This window comes from Phacochoerus africanus, chromosome 4 (assembly GCF_016906955.1).
Source record: "Phacochoerus africanus isolate WHEZ1 chromosome 4, ROS_Pafr_v1, whole genome shotgun sequence".
Lineage (NCBI taxonomy): Eukaryota > Metazoa > Chordata > Mammalia > Artiodactyla > Suidae > Phacochoerus > Phacochoerus africanus.
In genome coordinates this window covers 71434534-71455898 of record NC_062547.1, presented here as the reverse complement: position 1 = coordinate 71455898, position 21365 = coordinate 71434534, and the positions used below count along the sequence as shown (strand labels likewise).

Here is a 21365-nt window from a genome sequence, read left to right as displayed (position 1 = left end):
AAGCCCTCCTGGATTGAGAGGAAGGGCTGAGACTCAGGAAAACAGGGATATCTGAAGAAGAATATTCTGGGTTCTGGTGGTGGTAATAGGTAGAGCCAGGTGATGCCCAGGGGAGAAAGAAGCAAAGTTCCTAATCCTGAGCCACCTGCAGGCCCCTTTCATGGTTTCCATGGCATCCATTTAGTGCCTCTACTATTCCATAAGTCATAAAACTTATATTTTTCAAGACAGCCTAAACCACAAACCTTGTGAAATCAGAGGTGTGATGTGCTAGTTTTATCCCTTTTTATCTCTTCAAATAAATGTAGGGTTATGAAATGGAACCATGCTCACTCAGAAATACCAGCTGCAGGTAAATCTGGAGTCGGGGCTGGGCTGAAATGACTCCTGGCACCATGGTGAGACTCACCCATGCAGTTCTTCCCATCATTTGTGAGCTCAAAGCCATCCTGGCAGAGGCAATGGAAGGAGCCAGCTGTGTTGAGGCACTGGCCAAATCGGCATACCTGCCCTGCCATGGTGGTGCATTCATCCATGTCTGCAGAGGGGAGATGGGCAAGTAGGGTCACTCACAGAGCCTGGGACTCTGAGCCTCCTTTGCACTTCTGTTCACAATGAAATTGAGTTGATGCAGGTGACTTCAATTTATCAACCATTGATATGCTAGCTATATATTAATTCTCCAACAATCCAGTGATGCAGACACCAATATTTTCTAATATGAACATTTAATGCTATGAATCTGCTTGTAGGTACTACCTTAGCTGCATCTCACAAATTTTGTTATGTCATTTAATATCAAATATTTTCTGGAGTTCCCATAATGACTCAGTGGCAACAAATCTGACTAGCATCCATGAGGATTCAGGTTCAATCCCTGGCCTTGCTCAGAGGGTTAAGGATCCTGCATTGCTGTGAGCTGTGGTGTAGGTTACAGACTTGGCTCAGATGTGGTATTGCTGTGGCTGTGGTGTAGGTCAGTGGCTACAGCTCCAATTTGACCCCTAGCCTGTGAGTCTCCAAATGCCGTGGGTGCAGTCCTAAAAAGACAATTTTTTTTTTCTAATTTTCCATATTATTTCTTCTTTTATTGATAGATTCTTCAAGAATATATTGTTTAATTTCCAAATTTTGGGGGATTTTCTGGATTTCTCTTTGACTGATTTCTAGTTTAATTCCCTTACAGTCTGAGGATCTGTTTTGTATGACCTCAATTTTATTTTTAATTTTTTTTTGGCTTTTTGTCTTTTTAGTGCCACACCCGTGGCATATGGAAGTTCCTATGCTAGGGATCAAATCAGAGCTACAGCTGCCGGCTTACACCACAGCCACAGCAATGCCAGATCTGAGCCGCGTCTGTGACCTACACCGCAGCTCACAGCAACTGTAAGCCGAATCCTTAACCCAATGAGCGAGGCCAGGGATCAAACCCACAACCTCATGGTTCTTAGTCAGATTCGTTTCTGCTGCGCCACAATGGGAACTCCTTCTATATTCTTAATGTTTTCTATTTGCTCCTTCTATTACTGAGAGAGGAGTGTTGAAGTCTCTATAATTGTGGATTTTCCTATTTACTTTTCAGTTCTGTCAATTTTTACTTCGTATGTTCTGAACCTCTACTGATAGCTGCATATTCACTTACGCTTGTTGTATCTTAGAGAACTGACTTCTTAATATATACTGACTCTCTTTATTTCTGGTAATATTCCTTGCTGAGAATTCAATTTGGCCTGATAGTAAGATAGGTAGGTACCATGATTAATCTTTTTACAAAGGAGGAAACTGAAGCACAGAGAGATAAATGACATGCCTAGGGTCACACAGCTGGCAGATGGCAAAGCTGGGATTTGAACTCACACCACCTGACCTTGGTATCCACACTTTTCAACCACTGCACTAAAGGGCCAGCATCACGCCAGCCAGGCCTTCCCTTCACTCTTCACCTTCCCCTCTGTACTGTCCACCTCCCTCCTGAAAACCTGAGAGTGAGCTCTACTGAGGGACCTCTGGTACCTGACAACTGAAAGGGCTTCAAGAACTTTGCAGTTAACTGGTTTTCAAGCCCCAGAGGTGGCTTTTCTGAAGGCATCCCTGGGGTGAGTCCTTTTATATCAGAGGGGTGCCCTCAAGCCAAGAACTCACTTTTCAGTGAGTACACTGAGGCTTGCCCACCAGCCTGGGCTGCTCACCCACGCAATCGCCACTGTGTGCTGCCACAAAGCCGGAGAAGCAGAGGCAGTTGTAGGAGCCAACAACGTTCTTGCAGGTCCCGTTTCCACACGGCTGCCAGTCACACTCGTCGACATCTGCCGGAGCAAAGCCCCCGACCCCCCGCCCAGTTCACCCAGGGCATGGGGCAGCTTTGGGAGGATAGGTCTGGCTGGATCTAGCCCGTCTTCCCTGCCCAGGTGGATGGGAAAGTGATGGCTGGGAAATATCCCTATGTGTGTCTCTCATTTTACAGATGTGAAAACTGAGGGGCCGGGGAAGTGAATAAGTCATTTACCCAAAGTTTCAGGTGCCTGGATTCACATCTGTGAGTCTGTGAACCAGGATGGGTGGAGGCTCCATCCCCACCCCAGGGGAGGTGCAGACCCAAGGCCCCTCGCCCTTGGAAGCCTGGCCTTTGAAGAGGGAGCAAGAGGGGCCTCTCACCCGTGCACAGGGTCTGGTCTGCTGAGGCCTGGAAGCCACGGTGACACTGGCATGTATAGCTGTCCACTGTGTCCATGCAGTCGCCATGGCTACAGATGTTTGGGATCTCCTGACACTCATTGCGTCCTGAGAGAGGGCAGGCAGCGTAGTGTCCCCAGGGACCCTCATTCCCTGTGGGCTGCCATGGAGGAGCCTGACTCTGCCAGGAAGCCCCTCACTCTAGCGGTCGCTAGCACTGTGCTCGGCCTTCACCTCCCCTTTCACCCTCACCACTCCCCTATTAAGACGCTTTGGGCACCCCACCCCAAAGCACAGCCCAGGAGAAAAGCCCAGACAGACCCGTGCCCTACCCAAGCCACAGTGGGAGGCAGAGGCTGGTTCTGTCCCACATCCCTCTCCCTCACCTCCCAGCTGGCGACATACCCACACAAGCCCCGCCTGGTGACAGTTTGTAGCCTCGGGCGCACTTGCAGCGGTAGCTTCCAGGGATGTTGATGCAGTTGGCATTCTGCTGGCAGGGGCTCTCCCCGCTGGCACACTCATCCACATCTGGGGAGCACAGCCAGCGGGGTAGGCAGGGGTGGGGGCTGGTGGTGAAAGAGAATCCTCCTGCCAGGATCAAACCCTAAGCCCCGTCCCCCACCCACTCCCCAGCCATGCACGTTTCAGAGCAGGTGATCTCACCAGGAGCAGCCAGAACCATAGTGAAGGGTGAGAGGAGGGATGGGTCCCCTCAGAAGGGCGTTCGCCCCATACAGACAGGCGGGAAACTGAAGCTCATGGAGTTTAAATGACTTGCCCAGAGAGCACAGGGTGGGGCAGGGGACGAATGGGGCGGCACCTTCGCAGACCAGTAGCGCGCTGTTGTGGCTGAAGCCTGAGGGGCACTCGCAGCGGAAGCTCCCGATCTGGTTGATGCAGATGCCATTGGCACAGATGACAGGAATCTCCCCGCACTCATCGATGTCTGGGGAGGGCGCCAGCCATCAGGGGAAGCCTGGCCCCTGCCCTCACCCTGGCAACATCAGGGGACCCTACCCTAAGAGACCGTGTGATCTGGGGAAACTTGTATCCACCAAGCAACAGATACTTGAAAAATCCTGCTGTGGCCAAATTGTATCTGCTCAAACCGTATCCTGCACACAGGATGCAGGGGCAAGGGTGGGGTGGGATGCAAGGCAGGAGGAGTGTCTTTTTCAACAGAAAGGCACATGTGCTGTGGCCCAACAAGCCTGCTTTGTAGGGTCTGGGAATGAAGCAGCCCCGTGTGTGAACAGGAAGCTGTGTGGGAGGACCTGCAAGGACATTTACTAAGAAGCTGGAAACATCCACAGAAGGTAGGATGACAAAATGAGGTCCATCCAGGGAGTTCCCTGGTGGTCTAGTGGTTAGGATTTGTCACTTTCACCACTGCAGCCCAGGTTCAATCTCTGGTCTGGGAACTGAGATCTCACATCAAGGTGTTGTACACCATGGCGGGGGAACAAAATGTGGCCCATCCATATAAGGGGATGTGATTCAGCCTGAAAAGGGGGTGAATCTCCACTTGCTCCAATGTGGAGGGATCTTGAAAACACGATGCTCAAGGAGAGAAGCCAGTCTCCAAAGGACAAGTACTGTGTGGTTCCATTTATACGCAATGTTCAGAACCGGCAAATCCAAAGAGATGAAAAGTAAAATAGAAGGAGTTCCCATTGTGGCGGAGCAGAAACGAATCCCACTAGGAACCTTGAGGTTGTGGGTTTGATCCCTGGCCTCTGCTCAGTGGGTTAAGGCTCCAGCATTGCCATAAGCTGTGGTGTAGATTGCAGATGCAGCTCGGATCCTGTGTTGCTGTGGCTGTGGTGTAGGCCAGCAGCTGTAGCTCCAACTGGACCCCAAGCCTGGGAATCTCCATATGCCATGGGAATGGCTCTAAAAAAAAGAGAAAGAAAGAAAAGAAAGAGGAAAGAAAGAAAAGAAAGAGAAAAGAAAGAAAGTGGAATAGTGGTTGCCGAGGGCTGGGGGAGGACAGAACGGGGAGTGACTGTTCAAGGGGACAGGGTTCCTTTGTGTGGGATGAAACGTTTTAAATTTAAACTGAAGTCATGGGGGCCCACCTGTGAATATATGAACACCCACTGAATTATGAATGTTAGATGGGTGAAGCAAATGGTATGTGAATTATATCTCAATAAGGTCGTTTACATAAAAGCTGGAATCAGCCTGCATGTTCACCCGTGGGGGCCTGACTTATGACCTGGGATGTGTCCACACATGGAATACTACAAAGCAGGGCAAAGAGGGAGGCAATGCTGTGTGTAGTAACCCGGCTGGTTCTTCACAAATCCTTGCTGGGTGAAAAAAGCAAGTCAATATATAGGAAATCACAGCATTTCTGTCCAACTCCCCAGAAAACAATGCCATTCCTTTTCAGTGGGGGACCTCTATGTGTATATAAATGCATGAAGAGAGAACTAGAAAGAATTACTCCAGGCGTAAAGCACGGGAACCTTGGGAGATGGGGAAGAAGGCTTAGGTTTGAGGGCGTGATTGGAGGGGAAGCAGATCTTATCTGCTCTGTTCCAACTGCTGACAATAAGGGGAACACACCCATGGGATGAAAACAACTGAAAATGGGCTCAGCAATCAAACACTGCAGAGCTGAAATCTGGCATGCAGGTACTAAATTGTACAAAACCTCGTTTAACTTAAAAAGGGAATGTTTTAGGAGTTCTCTTGTGGCACAATGGGTTAAGGATCTGGCATTGTCACTGCAGCAGCTTGAGTCGCTGCTGTGGTGTAGGTTCAATCCCTGGCCCCGAGAACTCTCACATGCTGCAGGCGCAGCCAAAAAAAAATAAGTAAAAAATAAAAAAATAAAAAGGGAGTGTTCTGACCCATGCAGCAACACCGCTGAACCTTATGGCAAGTGACATAGGCTGACACAAAAGGACGAATGCTGTATGATTCTGCTTCTATAATGTCCCTAGAAGAGTCAGATTCACAGAGACCGAAAGTAGGATGGGGGTTCCCAAGGGCTGGCGGAGGGGTGTGGAGAGTCAGTGTTTAATGGGGATGGAGTTTCAGTTTGATGAGATTAAAAGTTCTGGAGATGGGCGTTCCCCTGGTGGCTCAGTGGTTAACGAATCCGACTAGGACCCATGAGGATGCGGGTTCAATTCCTGGCCTTGCTCAGTGGGTTAAGGATCTGGCGTTGTTGTGAGCTGTGGTGCGGGCCACAGATGTGGATCAGATCCGGTGTTGCTGTGGCAGTGGCGAAGGCTGGTGGCTGCAGCTCTGATTTGACCCCTGGCCTGGGAACTTCCATATGCCGTGAGTACAGCCCTAAAAAAAAAAGCAAAAAAAAATGTTCTGGAGATGGATGGTGGGGACAGTTGCACGACAATGTAAATGTACATCATGCCACTGAACTGGATATTTTAAAATGGTTAAAACAGTAAATTCTATGTTATGTGTATTGTAATAGAATTTTAAAAAGTGAATGCCAGCTTAATAAAAATACTCTCGTTGCTCTTTTCAAAAGGGCAGGATTTGGGGACAAGGTTCCTAGCCTGGGGGGTTGGAAGAGTGAGGGTGGGGGATGGGGAGGGTGGGAGGGAAAGAATTGTCTGGGAGGGAAGAGCAGGGTCAGGGCTCTGAGGACAAAGGGACCTGGGGCTACAGGCAGGTGGGCAGCGGTCACTTACCAAGGGGCTTCCCTGTGTGGATGTCGATGACAAAGCCGGGAACCTGGTTTCCGCACAGGATCTGGTAATCCACTGGGCAAAGAAGAACAGGGAAGGGGGTGCTGGCTCATCTTCCGGACCTCCTTGGCCATCCCTGTAGCCCAGTGCTCACCTGGCCTCTGGTAACTGGTCCCTCTCCCTCCCTCCAGGTTGACCAGCATTGGGAGATTTACAGGCTCCACCCACCCATGCAGTGTGATCTTCTAACTCACAGCCACCACCCCTCTCATCTCTTCCGTCTGTGAATGCCACCAGCCACGCCCCACTGTCCCCACCATAAAATCCAGACTCTTCAGTTTGGACCTCAAGACCTTCACCCTCAGCCCCGCCTTTTCTCCAACAGTAACTCCTGCCCTCCTGTTATACTGATTTCATTACGTGTCTGGATATGTCCTGGTAGCTCTGTCATGCTACGAGAACCTTGCACATGCTGTTCCCTTTGCTGTTCCCTAGCGCAGTACACTTCAACCTTGAGGACTCACAGCAGCTGATGATGAAATTTGTTGCCCCCTCACCCCCCCAGGAAATTCACTCTCTAATTGTATTGCACTGTTGACACCAAGATGCTGCTTGCCCGACCTTGATCCCCAGGTGAGTAGATGTCCCCGGACCCACGTGACAGACAAAGTCAGGCATGTGGCCAGCTCCACCTTTCCCTAGGTCCCTTCTCTGTTCCTCACTCACTCTTCTGTCTGCATCGTTTTGAGAATAGACCAACCTCACTGGCCCCTAGGCCTAGTGTGGATTTCTGCCTCATCATATCCAAACTATACCTCAGATTCAAGTGCACAAGATTCAAGCAGGTGCCTAAGTCCCAGGACCTAATTTGTGGGTGACATGTGATCTGTCCTGACCATCTCAGGACTAGACCTGGCTGTCTCCAGCTTCCTCCCTGACTGCACAGCTTGTATCTACCTTATTCTCATTTCCTAGAACCCAGAAAAGGGCCAGGCACAAAGAGATACCCAATAATGACCCCTCCCCATCTCACTGCACTAGGTCAAACAGTGACCCCCACTCCTAAAGTTCATGCCCACCAGACCCTCTGAATGTGACCCTTTTTGGAAATCGGTTCTTTGTAAATACATTCAAGTTAAGGTGAAGTCATCCTGGGTCAGCTTCTAAATGCAAAGACTGGGACATAACTTCAACTCTTTGCTTTCATGGAAACAACTAGACTCAGAGTTCTCTGGTGGCCTAGTGGTTCAGCATTATCACTGCTGTGGCTCAGATCACTAATGTGGTGCAGGTTTGATACCTGGCTCAGAAACTTCTGCATGCCACCCATGTGCCCAGGAAAAAACAAACAAACAAACAAACAAAAAAAAAAAACAACTAGATTCATCTGGGAGTCCTAAGTGTGGTGTGCCTCCTTAAAACACCGAACTAGAGGAGTTCTCTTCATGGGTCAGAGGTTAACAAACCCAACTAGGATCCATGAGGATGTGAGTTTGATCCCTGGCCTTGCTCCATAGGTTAAGGATCTGGTGTTGCTGTAAGCTGTGGTGTAGGTCACAGACACGGCTCGGATGCCACATTGTGTTGCTGTGGCTGGGTGTTGGCTGGCAGTTGTAGATCTGATTCAACTACTAGCCTGGGAACTTCCGAATGCCACAGGTGCAGCCCTAAAAAGCAAAAAAAACAAAACAACAAAAAAAAACCCCAAAAAACATTTCACTAGAAAGGACCAAGCTGAAATAGGGCAGAGAAGGGGCACTCACAGCTGGTGGGGGTCGGGCAGGCCTCACAGGGTCTATTCCAGGCCTGGCCAATGTTGTAGGAACAGCAGCACAGCTTCTGTGTCACGTTAAAGGTCAGCTCATTTCCACATGTGCCATTATACTGCCGGAAGCAGACACTCTTCCTCATGTCTGCAGTTGGATTGGGGAGAAGGATGTAGGTTAAGCTACACCAGGGGAAGTAAGCCAGATAGGAAGTCCATTTGAAAATTACTGTCTTGACTTCTCTTCCCCCAACACGCATGAGGGTGCCATTCACATGTTAGCATTTCTTGGGCAGTGCACAACCTGGGCAACCACCATTCCTGGCAGCCCTGGGTCCCTGAACCCTGCAGCCTTGTTCAGTGCCGCACACCAGCATCTCAAATACACTAACCCTCCCAACTCTCCTCCCACAAACATGTCTCTCCACACTCTTCCAAGGCCTGAAGACTCCCAGAAGACCCCACCCCCACCCCCAGAGTGCTTTTTTCATGACTGTCCATCTCCCCTGTCAGCACACTTCGTACCCATGCAGTTGTTGCCACCATTGACTTGCAGGTACTCCACAGGGCAGACACACGTGTAGTTGCCCAGAGTGTTGTAGCAGGTGCCAGGACCACAGATGCCTGAGTGTGCAGAACACTCGTCGATGTCTGCAGGGGAGGGAGGAATTGTTTGGATAACTCCCCAGCCCAAGTCTGGCAAGCCACTTCACTATGCCCTTGAGTTTGGTTTCAAGGATAGCACAAAATGCACAGACATCTTAGTGATGGGGAAAGATACAACACGGTGTTAGGTGGAGGGAAAAGAATCTACTATGATCCCACTTCTGTTAAGAAAAAATAGGAGGAGCTCCCGTCGTGGTGCAGCAGAAACGAATCCGACTAGGAACCATGAGGTTGCAGGTTCGACCCCTGGCTTCGCTCAGTGGGTTAAGGATCCAGCGTTTCCGTGAGCTGTGGTGTAGTTCGCAGACACAGCTCAGATCTGGTGTTGCTGTGGCTCTGGCGTAGGCTGACAACAACAACTCTGATTAGACTCCTAGCCTGGGAACCTCCATATGCTGAGAGTGCGGCCCTATGAAGACAAAAGACAAAAAAAAAAAAGACAAAATAGGAACCTGGGCTCATGAATTAATTGCATTATCACCAGGACTGCAGCAACCACGTGCATCCTAGTATGATACAACAGGAAGTAAGGGCCCCATGAAGAAATTTTTTTCCTTTCTTCCTTCCTTTTTTTTTTTTTTTGGCTTTTTAGGGCTACACCTGTGGCATATGTAAGTTCCCAGACTAGGGGTCAAATTGCAGTTGTCAGCCTATGCCACAGACACAACCATGCCAGATTTGTGGCATGTCTGTGACCTATGCAGAAGCTCAAAGCAATGCTGGATCCTTAACCCACTGAGAGAGCCCAGGGATCAAACCCACATCCTCAGAACGACAACATCAGGTCCTTAACTGGATGAGCCACAGCAGGAATTCCCCAATGAAAAACTGAAAAGAAAATTAAGAAAAAAAAAAAAAGAAAATTAAGAAAATAATTTCACTTATAATCACATCCAAAAAGGAGTTGGTAACTAGGATCAATGAGAGTGTGGGTTCAATCCCTGGCCTCGCTCAGTGGGTTAAGGATCCAGCATTACCGGGAGCTGTGGCATAAGTCGAAGACTCAGCTCAGATCTAGGGTTGCTATGGCTGTGGTGTAGGCTGGCAGCTACAGCTCCAATTTAACCCTTAGTCTGGGAACTTCCATATGCCTTGGGCGCAGCCCTAAAAAGACCAAAAAAAAAAAAAAAAAGGAAATTGAGAAAATAATCTCACTTATAATAGTATCCAAAAAGGAGTTCCCATTGTGGCTCAGTGGTAATGAACCCGACTAGTATCCATGAGGATATGGGTTTGATCCCTGGCCTCGCTCAGTGGGTTAAAGGATCCGGCGTTGCCATGAGTTGCGGTGTAGGTCACAGACGTGGCTTGGATCCCATGTTGCTGTGGCTGTGGACCCTAGCCTGGGAATTTCCACATGTCATGGGTGCAGCCCTAAGATGTAGGGGGAAAAAAATCCAGAAAGATTTAAATACTTAAGAAGAAATTCAACCCGAGAGATGAAAGACCTGTACGTGGAAAACCACAAAACATTCCTGAAAAAAAAAAAAATAGAGAGGACCTAAATAAATGGAAAGACATCCTGTGCACATAGGTTAAAAGACACATTATTGTTAAAATGGTAATACCCCCCAAATGATTTACAGATTCAATGTAATTCCCATCGAAATCCCAAAGATTTCTCTTTTTTTGGCACACATGGAAAAGCTGATCCTAAAAATCCTGTGGAATTGCAAGGGATCCCAAAGAGCCAAAACAATCCTGGGAAAAGAAAAACAATGGAAGAGTCACTCTTCTCCATTTCAAAATTTACTGACAATGCTATAGTAATCAAAATAGTGTGGAACAGGCCTAACGGTAGACCTATAAATCATGGAATAGAATTTAGAGCCTAGAAATAAACCCAAACATCTACAAGTCAACTGATTTTCAAATAGGGAAAGAAGAGTCTTTTCAAAAAATGGTGGGAGTTCCTGCTGTGGCTCAGCAGAAATAAACCCAACTAGTATCTATGATGATGCCAATTCTATCCCTGGCCTCGCTTAAGTGGGCTAAGGATCCGGTGTTGCCATGAGCTGTGGTATAGGTCGCAGATACGGTTTGGATCCCACGTTGCCGTGGCTGTGGCTGCGGTGCAGGCTGGCAGCTGCAGCTTCGATTCGACCCCTAGCCTGGGAACCTCCATACGCTAAAAGGAAAAGGAAAAAAAAAAAAAAGTGAAAAGACAATCCACATAAAGAAACTCTTTGCAAATCACATATCTGATGGCAGTCTTTTTGCCATTTCTTGGGCCGCTCCTGCGGCATATGGAGGTTCCTAGGTTAGGGGTCGAATTAGAGATCCGAGCTGAGTCTGCAACCTACACCACAGCTCACAGCAACGCCAGATCCTTAACCCACTGAGCAAGGCCATGGACTGAACCCGCAACCTCATGGTTCCTAGTTGGATCTGTTAACCACTGAGCCACGAAAGGAACTCCCTGATGGCAGTCTTATAGCCAGCATATATATAAGAACTCTCACAGGTCAACAACAAAAAGACAAAACAACAACCCAATTTTTAAAAGGGCCAAAGTCTTGCACAGACATTTCTCTAAAGAAGATAAATATCTGGTCAATGAAAAGAGATGCAACCTCATTAATCACTGGGGAAATGAGATACCATCTCACAAACGAGGGGAGATACCACCTCACACCCAGTAGGATAATATAATTTTAAACAATGGAAAATAACAAGTGCTGACAATGATGTGGAGAAGCCGGAACCCTCGTATATTCCTGGTGGGAATACAAACTGGTGCAGCTGCTGTGGAAAAAAAACAGTTTGACAGTCCTCAAAAAGTCAAACCTAGAATTACCACATGACTCGGTGATTCCAAGAGTTTGACAAGATGTTTGACAAGGACTGGCTACTGGAATTTGTGCAGTGCAAAATGAAAATCCATGTTCAAAGTATATGAAGAATTTCAGGATGGCAACAGCAGAGCATTAAACTACGCTGGGGGCCCTTTGGAGTACAGGGCCCTTGAGTGGGAAAGCTGGGAAGTGCTTGCTGCAAGCCTGCAGCCCTCAAGGGCATGAACGGGCCTTGCAAGGCTCTACAGCCAAGGCCAATCTTCAGGCTGAAGTCCCCCTAGTTTGTGACCGTCAAGAAATGCAGCATACCATCACGTTCGATGACAGAATTTCCCCTCTTTTTCCCTTGATATTCTACAGAATAGAGGAGGCAGGAGAGATAAGATATTTGTCCAGCACTTTGGGTTCTGACTCTGGTTTGAAAGCTCCCACCTCCATGTACAAAGGAAACTGATCTTTCAAGCTTAGCTCTCTCCCTTCCTTCACCATTTCCTTGAGCTCAGAGTGAAACATCTACTGTCCTTGTGTGCTGATGTCAGTGTCTGACTGCATGCAGGTGTTCAGTTAATACTGGGGTTTTTTTTGGCTGTGCCCATGGCATGTGGACGTTCCAGGGTCAGGGATCCAACCTGTGCCACAGCAATAACCAGAGCCACCGCAGTAACAATGCTGGATCCTCAACCTGCTGAGCCACCAGGGACCTCTCTAATATTGCTGAAAGGAAGAGAAAGAACTGAATTGGTGGAGGGATGGATGGACGAATGAAGGAAGGAAAGAATTTAGAATATTGCCTCAAAAGAGCTCAAGTTCAAGTATTAGAATGGCTGGGCTCTAAGCCAGTTTCCGTAACTTACTGGCTGTCACTTAACTCCCATGGGCCTCAGTTTCTGCATCTGAAAAATGGGATCATAGTAGGACCATCTCTCTCATGAGGCTGTTGTGGTGAGTGAATGAATGACAAATGCGTGTGCTCAGCACGGTGGTGACACACAGTCACAGACCCCAGTTACCTGCTGATTGTTATCAAGACACAAGAGGACAGCGTGGAGACAAAGGAAGGGATGCATAAAGGAAAGGTGTGGCCATTCCTTTGATGTCTTTCTCTTTCCACTCTTAGCTCTGGGCCTTGAGCAGCTTATGCCCAAAGGAGGAAGGGCATGGCTGCTGCAATAAAGCCAGGTAATTTCTGAGTCGGAAGGAGGCTGGGGATCAGGCAACGGGGAGACAGGGAGGAGGCGGCAAGGCGGGTGAGCAGACCCCGAGGGGCATGTCAGGATCCGGTACCTGAAGAGGAGGTGCGGCTGGGCAGGAAGGCAGGGAGGGAGAGGTGGGTTCAAGCTCACCCTCACAGATGCGGGTGTCCTCATTGAGGTGGTAGCCGGGTGGGCACTGGCACTGGAAGCTGCCGAAGGTGTTCACACAGTCACCCCCCTGGCACAGGCCTGGCAGCTCCTGGCACTCATCAATGTCTGTCAAGAAGTGAGGAAGTGATGCTTGGAAGCTAAACCCAAGCAGAGGATTCGGGGGACAGCCAGGTCTTGCCCTGGGCTCTTTAGGACCTTGGAGAGTCAGCCTTGCTTCTTTAAGAATATCTAAGAGCTTGTGAAGAAAAACTAATTTGGACAGAAAGATGGAAGCAAAAAGTGCAAATACAATAAAATTTATATAATTCAAAATCCTCTTAAAAGAAAAAAGAATATCCAAGAGCTGGTGGATATTTGGAGGGTTCAGGTCAGGACCTCTCTTGGAGGGCTACACTCAGACTTTCTGGGTCAATGTTACCCTGAATTCGTCCTCTTTCCCTTCATCAGATAGTCCATCCTTTCACCCATCCCAAAGACCCCTCTTGATGGAATTCTTCAATCTCATTAACCCCTATGGATAGACGAATGGATGGGTGGATATGAAAAGCAATGGATGAGTGAATAAGCAAGAGTGTGAATGGACAAGAAGACAACTGGGTGAATGGATGGGTGGGTGAGTAGGTGAAGAGATAAATGAATGGATGGATGGGTAGTTAAGCAGGTGGATGGATGGACAGATGGACATGGGAGGATGGATGTGTGGATGGGTAGATGGATGGTATGAAAAGCAGTGGATGGGTGAATAAGCAAATGGGTCAACGAATGAAAAGATAAATGAGTTAATGGATGGGTAGGTGAGCAGATGGATGAATGAGTGGACTATGGATGAGTGGATGGATAATGGAGCATATGTGTCTATGTTTGGAAGGAGAGGAGGAGGAAGGATGGATGGATGGGGAATGGATGTATGGGTGGGTAGATGAGAGATGGATGGATTGACGGGGGCTGGGGGCTGGATAGAAGGATGAATCAATAAATCAACAGGTGGAAGATGGGATGGCAGAGAGGATTGTCCCCCCACCCACAAGCCCAACTCTGCTTCTTGGTGAGGGTGGCATGGAAGGTCAACCAATGGGTGTACGGATGGACGGTCTACCAGGAACTCACCTTCCAAAATGACAGTGATGGGATTGGGCCGGAAGCCCTCACCCCCCGGGCACAGGGTTCTGTACTCAGCTGCAAGGGAAACAGGCTCTTATGAGGGCTGTGCAGTGGGGCATTTGGGCCAAGTTCAGGGGAATCAGGGAAGGGAGGTCCTCTAAAAAGGGCTCAAGAGTGGGTCCTGCATCTCTTTACTACAGAAACTACACCCCCTTACCTCCTCAGCCTCTTGGTGCCAAGAGACATTGGTCCAGTCCTGGAGATCCTGTGTGTGAGTGTGTGTGTGTGTGTGTGTGTGTGTGAACTTCTATTCACATTCAACATGTGAGCAGATGGATCTTGAAGTAGCTGGCAGGTGGGGCGGTTAGGGAGAAAGGATTCTTTGTGATCCAAAACCAGACTCTGGAGTGACCACATGTCCCCCAAGAATGGAAGACACTAGGAGTTCCTGTTATGGTGCTTATGGCGCAGTGGAAACAATCCGACTAGGAACCATGAGGTTGTGGGTTCAATCCCTGGCCTTGCTCAGTAGGTTAGGATCTGGCATTGCTGTGAGCTGTGGGTTAGGTCTCAGATGTGGCTCGGATCCTGCATTGCTGTGGATATGGCATAGGCCTAGCCTGGGAACCTCCATATGCCATGAGTGCAGCTCTAAAAAGCAAAAAAAAAAAAAAAAAAAAGAGGAAGAAAAAAGAAAGGAAGACCCTGGATATATACATACACCCTGAACAGATGGACAGGTGCTTCCCTGTTTCACACCTGAGGACTTTGCACATGCTGTTCCCACTGCAACACACACCTTTCCCCCTAGTCTGCCTAGAAAACTCCTATTCATCCTTCAAAACTCATTCAAGCCCCTGTTCTGGGAAGCCTTCCTTTATCCCCTTCTCTTCCATGGTTTCCTCCTGATCCATCACTATGCCTCAAACAGACCCTTGGGATAGCTCTACTCTCAAGAGTCCAGGGATTATTACTAGTTTACAGGTGAGAGGCAATATGCAGTGGCTGTGGTTCATCCTTCTCAAGGTCCCCATCCCCTAGTACAGGGCACAGGGGAATTCTCAATGTTTGTCAATTGACTGAGGAAGCAAATGAATATAAATACACCAAGAATCTGCAGGAAGAGATGGCAGAAGGAGACTTTAGGAAGAAGCCTAGACGAGAACTGCTGAGAATGTGCTGTAGGACCCAGGGCCAGCTTTTCACCCTCTCTGGTTCCCAGGGTCCCTCCTTTAGCAGAGATGACCTTCTAAGCCTGAGGAGGCCGGGACCAGGGCTAGGTCTCTGCCTTCAACCCCCACCCCAACCCTGACCCCTGCTCCCCAGGGACTCACTGGTGTTGGCCATTGGGCACAGCTCACAGGGGTTACCCCAGGCCCGTCCCAGGGAGCAGCAGCAGGACGCTCGGGTGATGCCAACCCCAATCTCAGCACTGCAGGAAATGCCACCATCTCCTCGGTCATGTGTGTCCAGGAAACAGTTCCCGACTCGGGTGTCTGAACAGGCAGAAAAGGATGCTTAGCAAATATTAGGTGAGAAATGGGGTGTGTGTGTGTGTGTGTGTGTGTGTGTGTGTGTGTTTGCAGCTCTGTACAACTGTGTGTGCACGAGTGCCTATGTGCGTGGCTGTATAATTTTGTGTGGGCACATATGACTGTGTGAGTGCCTGTCTGTCCAGAACAAAAGGCTGTAGCTCAACAGATGACAGGGACAATTGCTCTGGTCAAGGGCCCGTTTTTCAGGAGCAGGTGGATTTGGGTGACCCAGGGCATGGCCCTGCCCAGTGCACTGCCCCCACAGCCCCACCTGGAGTGGAGTGGTACTCACCCACACAGCCCACCCCGCTGGGGTTCAGCTCAAAATCCTGAGGGCAGTTGCACTGGTAGCTGCCAGGGGTGTTGACACACAGGCCATTGATACAGTTCACAGGGTCTGCACACTCATTGACATCTGTGCATTGGGGATACTGTCAGTGGGATCCCTCCCTTGTCCCACTTCCCTCCCGCCTTCTTCCTGGGAAGTCAAAGCCCTGGATGTTGGGGCCCAGGTTTAGGAGCAAGGCCATGTCCTCCCCTCGAAGAAAGCCTGTGGGGACAGCAGTGTCCGGGGTCTGCCCTGTCCCAGGCGACTCCACGCCCTCCCCTGCTCTGTTCTACTTGGCCTGGAGTTGTGACCTTGGCAGCTCTCCCTGCTCCAAATTCCATGACCTAACATGCAAAACCCAACATTTTGAGCTGCAGGCTGGCAAACTGTAAGCTGTGGGCTCCAGGAGTTCCTCTGGAGGTCTAGTGTTAGGATTTGGCGATTTCACCACTGTGGCCAGGGTTCAATCCCTGGTCTGGGAACTGAGATCCCATATCAAGCCGCTGCACATCACAGCCCCCCCCCCCCCCAAAAAAAAGTATGCTGTGAGCCAAATCCGGCCCCCCATCTTTTGATGTAAATAAAGTTTTATTGGCACACAGGCACGCCCATTCACTCACAGATCACCTATGTCTCTTTCTAAGCTACAAGGCAGAGACGTATGGCTAAAAACTGAAAGTATTTACTGTCTGGTCCTTCCCTGAAAAAATTTGCCGACCCTCATTTGAAACACACAGGCGGGAGACTATTATGATGGCCGTGGTGGAGGGGGTTTGCCTTTGTTGATTCACTGCCTTTATTCAGGGGATGATAGCTGGCGATGATGAAGGTTAAGGGAACAGGAGCACTATCGGAGATGGGGGTCAGACAAGCAACCCCCCCCCCAGGAGAGGACATTTCAGAAGAGATCTATGGGCAATGAGGGAGTGAGCCGCCTCCCCCACCCCGCACCACCCTGTGGACCCCACACCTGTGCAGTTGCCGCCACTTCGGTCCAGCTCGTAGCCCTCATCACAGACACAGCGGAACATTCCTGGCAGGTTCTCACAGATCCCGAACACACAGAGGTTCCCGAGAACACACTCGTCCGCATCTGGGGGGTGATCTCCCCCAGGTCAGCCCAGCCCTGTGTGGCAGCCCACTCCTGCCCCGCCCCCAGTGTCAGAGGCTCCCCACTCCCACCCCTGCGGGCTCTACCTGAACCACCAGGGCAGCCCCAGGCCTCACCCTGGCAGGTGCGCTGGTCCTCTGTGGGGTTGAAGCCCATCTCGCACTCACAGCGGTACCCACCGGGGGCATTGAGACACTGCCCGTTCTCGCAAAGGTCCACGTTCTCCGCACACTCGTCCCTGTCTAATGGGACCCGAAGGCAGAGAGCTGGGGGCCAAGTGGCCAAGACCCATGCAGGATGGGCAGGTGACCATGGTCACTAGAATCCTTCACTGTCACCTGGGGTTCCAGGGAGCTGGCAAGTAGGCCGGGGGAACTCGGTCAGTGGGCAGGTGACCAAGTCAGGGCCAGGGAACAGATAGGGAACCTGGTCACTCAGGATCAGGGGTGCAGCACCACCGGGAAGTAAACAAGTGTTCCTGTTCCCCACATCCAGCAGGTTCCATGCATTCAGAGTTCAGGGGAGAAGACAGCCGCCAGGGACTCAGGGCCTGTCTTGTGGTCTCCAGGGCTGAAGGCAGATCCTCTCCAGCACCCATGGAGCAGTGGGTAGATCAGCGTGAGCTGGGAAGCAGCTGACCACTGTGGCCACCTTGGCCTCCAGCCCCCATGGCTGCCCCTCTCGCCCTCCCAGCCCACTGCCCAGCCTCACCTTCGCAGGAAAAGCCATCCCCAGTGAAGCCTGGGTGGCAGCTGCAGCGGTAGGAGCCGGGGACATTGAGGCAGTCAGCTCTCGGGCTGCACCCGTGTTCCTGGAAGGCGCATTCATCCTGGTCTGCAGAGGATGGAACCCCAAGCCCGCCGGGGTGGGCATTAGGGGGCTGCAAGGAGCTGGACCCTCCAATCTTGGCCCTAACCGGCCCCCAAGGACATGCCCAGCCACCCCCACCCTGCCACCTGCCTCCCCATCCACCCCACCTACCTCTGCTGCTCTGCCCAGAGCTCCTGCCCCCAGGCACTCACCTTGGCATTCGAAGCCATCCCCCACCCAGCCTGGCTGGCACCTGCAGCTGAAACTCCCAGGGATGTTGAGGCAGGAGGCATGACTGTCACAGCTGTGTCCCCCAAGCTCACATTCATCCAGATCTGAGAGGAGAGGGACCGAGGCATAGGAGGGGCAGGACCAGGAGAAGGGGTGGAGGATGCAGCACCCCCAGGAGGCCAAGGCCTAGTAGAAATAGGGCTTTGAGTACAGGATGGGGAGACAGTGCAGGAGCCAGGGAAAGAGCAAGACCCCTCCCTAAAGTAGGGCTGGCCCCCAAATGCCTCCCACCACTGCAGGAGCTTCCACCTTCACCAAGAGCCCAAGAGGAAAACCTGCAAACCCAACAGGCCATGACTCCAAGCAGCCCCTGGGAAATGGTCTGAAATCGCAGCATGAGAGACTTGGCGTAGACATTAAGAGTAACTGTCCTGGAGTTCCTGCTGTGGTGCAGTGGGTTAAGAATCTGACTGCAATGGTTAGGGTCCCTGCGGAGGTACAAGTTCAATCCCTGGCCCAGCACAGTGGGTTAAAGGATCCTAGCTATGGCGTAGGTTGCATCTGTGGCTCAGATTCAATACCTGGCCTGGGAACTTCCATATGCTGAACATGACCATTAAAAAAAAAAAAAAAAAAAAGGAGTTCCTGTAGTGGCATAGTGGGAGCAAACCTGATTAGGAACCATGGGGTTGCGGGTTCAATCCCTGGCCTCGCTCAGTGGTTTAAGGATTTGGCATTGCCGTGAGCTGCGGTATAAGTCAAAGATATGGCTCGGATCCTGCGTTGCTGTGGCTGTGGTGTAGGCTGGCAGATGTAGCTCCCATTTGACCCCTAGCCTGGGAACCTCTATATGTCGCAGGTGCAGCTCTAAAAAGCAAAAGAAAAGAAAAGAAAAGAAAAATTTAGAACAACAAACTCTATGAAATCATGGTTTTGATAATCCTTTTTCTTTTTTTCTTTTTTTGTCTTTCTGTCTTTTTAGGGCCGCACCCATGGCATATGGAGGTTCCCAGGCTAGGGGTTGAATCGGAGCTACAGCTGCCAGCCTATGCCACAGCCACAGCAACACCAGATCCGAGCCGTGTCTGCAACCTACACCACAGCTCATAGAAACGCCGGATCCTTAACTCACTGAGCGAGGCCAGGGACTGAACCTGCAACCTCATGGTTCCTAGTCGGATTCATTTCTGATGCTCCGTGACAGGAGCTCCCCCAGTGTTCTGTTTTCCAGTGTTTGTTTCTAACATGCAATATGGATGGGGAGTTTGGGGTTGATAGATGCAAACTATTACTTTTAGCAATAAGGATAAGCAATGAGGTCCTACTGTACAGCACAGGGAACTATATCCAATCTCTTGGGATAGAATACAACGGAAAATAATGTGAGAAAAAGGATGTATATATATGTATGGCTGGGTCACTTTGCTGTATAGCAGAAACTGATACAACACTGTAAATCAACCATACTCTAATTAAAAAAAAATATGACAAAATAATTACGGCAAATAGAAATATGTTCTCCCCCAAAATAGGTTTAAATCCTAATGCCCAGAACCTTTGAAGGTGGCCCTTTTTGGAAATGGGGTCTTTGGAAATGTAACCAAGTTAAGATGAGGTCATCCTGGTTTACAGTGAGTCCCAATCCAGTGACCGTGTCCTCATAAGAGGGAGATCTGGACATGGAGAGGAGATGCCCCGGGATGATGGATGTGGAGACCGGAGTGATGCCAAGGACCAATGGCCATCACCGGAAGTGAGGAGAGAGGGATGGGACAGAGGCTCCCTCTGGGCCCCCAAGAAACCATCAACCCTGCCGACACCATGATTTCAGACTCTGGCCTCCAGAACTGTTGTTCTAGAGAGGGAGAGATTTCTGTGGTTCTGAGGCACCAGGTCTGTGGCCCTGGGTAGCTGAAACACGAACCATTGGAATGCTCCATGTTCATCCCTGTACAGCCAGAAAGTATTAGGCTTGAAGGCTTTGGGAACTGCTGTGGATACTTAGGGATCCAGAGCTTCCCCCACCCCTGCAGAGGTGCTAAAGGAGCCCCAGGGGCATGTGATTGGGTCCCATTTGTTTTGGGGTTTTTTTGGCTGATCCTGCGGCATGTGGAAGTCTCCGACCAGGGATCAAACCTGTGCCACAGTTGCCACCTGCACCATGGCTGCAGTAGCACTGGGTCCTTAGCCTGTTGCACCACATAGAAATTTCCGTTTGGTACTAGAGTTGCAGCTTGCGACAACGCCGGATCCTTAACCCATAAAGTGAGACCAGGAATTGAACCCACATTCTCATACTAGTTGGGTTCTTAACCAGCTGAGCCACAATGGGAACTCCTGGTTTGTTTTTATTTGTTTTGTTTTGTTTTGCCAAGCCCATGGCATGTGGAAGTTCCCAGGCCAGGGACCGAACCTGAACCACAGCAATGACAAACCGAAACCTTAACCACTAGGCCACCAGGGAATTCCCTGGATCCTAATTTTGCTTTAACACAAGGCCCCATCAGTGGAAATGTGTAAGAATGAGGTCTGGCCATGCTCTGCCCTGAGGGATGGGACAGATACCACAACCCACGAGCTGGCCAGTCTGGGGTCCCCTCCCATGCTCGCTGGCTCACCAGAGCAGCCTGTGGCTCCCTTCCTGACGACGTAACCCAGCTGGCAGTGGCAGACAAAGGAACCCCTTGTGTTCTCGCAGTCCCCGTGGAGACAGATGTGGGGGTTCAGGTCACACTCGTCCACATCTGTGGGATGGCAGGAGAGGAAGCAGGGGAGGGTGGGGGTGTATCGGCATTACTGAGTGCCCTGACACGTGGGTCTCGTGTTGGGGGTCTCTTGGCCCACCTTTGGGGTGGGGAGTTCCCCTGATCCACCAGTGGGCAGCTGTGAGCACTCGGTCAACATTCTCCCTCACATACGCTGTGAAACACACCAGACGTGCATTCCCCAAAGGATTTTATAGCCCAATACATTTAGAGGATTCTGAGTTTAACTAGATTTTTTTCTCCAACAGGCCTTTTCAGAGCCTTTATGCAAATATGGATCTGCAAGAAGAGGTGGAGGAGGCAGCATTTCCTATTTCACTTGGTCCCAAGCCCCCTTTCTTCAGTGCTTCCTAAGACTCTTGTGATCTGGAATGCTTTATGCTGCACTGGGCTGAACACATCTCCCTGGGAGGGTTACATTTTTACCGCCTGGTATTTCCCCATGGTGGCCTCAGCTCTGTCCTGATGGGGCACCCAGGACACATTTGCTGCCTGGGCTGAGCCAGGAAAGGATGGTGATCATGGCCCAAATTGGGTTCTTAAGCAGGGCTCA

The 21365-nt window shown here is 50.2% G+C and overlaps 1 protein-coding gene across 1 annotated transcript in view; it reads right to left on the bottom strand.

The window, feature by feature from the left end:
- The window catches only part of FBN3 (fibrillin 3), a 66560-nt gene that overhangs the window by 19783 nt on the left and 25412 nt on the right, over positions 1–21365 (bottom strand). Inside the window, exons 29-45 of the mRNA XM_047777171.1 lie at positions 20666–20791; positions 18029–18151; positions 17718–17840; positions 17123–17248; positions 16866–16988; positions 15860–15982; positions 15367–15528; positions 14039–14107; positions 12911–13036; positions 8632–8757; positions 8105–8254; positions 6345–6416; positions 3497–3622; positions 3079–3204; positions 2656–2781; positions 2190–2306; positions 410–538 (exon numbers count right to left, since the gene is read on the bottom strand). Coding sequence (XP_047633127.1) covers positions 410–538; positions 2190–2306; positions 2656–2781; positions 3079–3204; positions 3497–3622; positions 6345–6416; positions 8105–8254; positions 8632–8757; positions 12911–13036; positions 14039–14107; positions 15367–15528; positions 15860–15982; positions 16866–16988; positions 17123–17248; positions 17718–17840; positions 18029–18151; positions 20666–20791 — 2073 coding nt within the window. The remainder of the gene's footprint in view (positions 1–409; positions 539–2189; positions 2307–2655; positions 2782–3078; positions 3205–3496; positions 3623–6344; positions 6417–8104; positions 8255–8631; positions 8758–12910; positions 13037–14038; positions 14108–15366; positions 15529–15859; positions 15983–16865; positions 16989–17122; positions 17249–17717; positions 17841–18028; positions 18152–20665; positions 20792–21365) is intronic.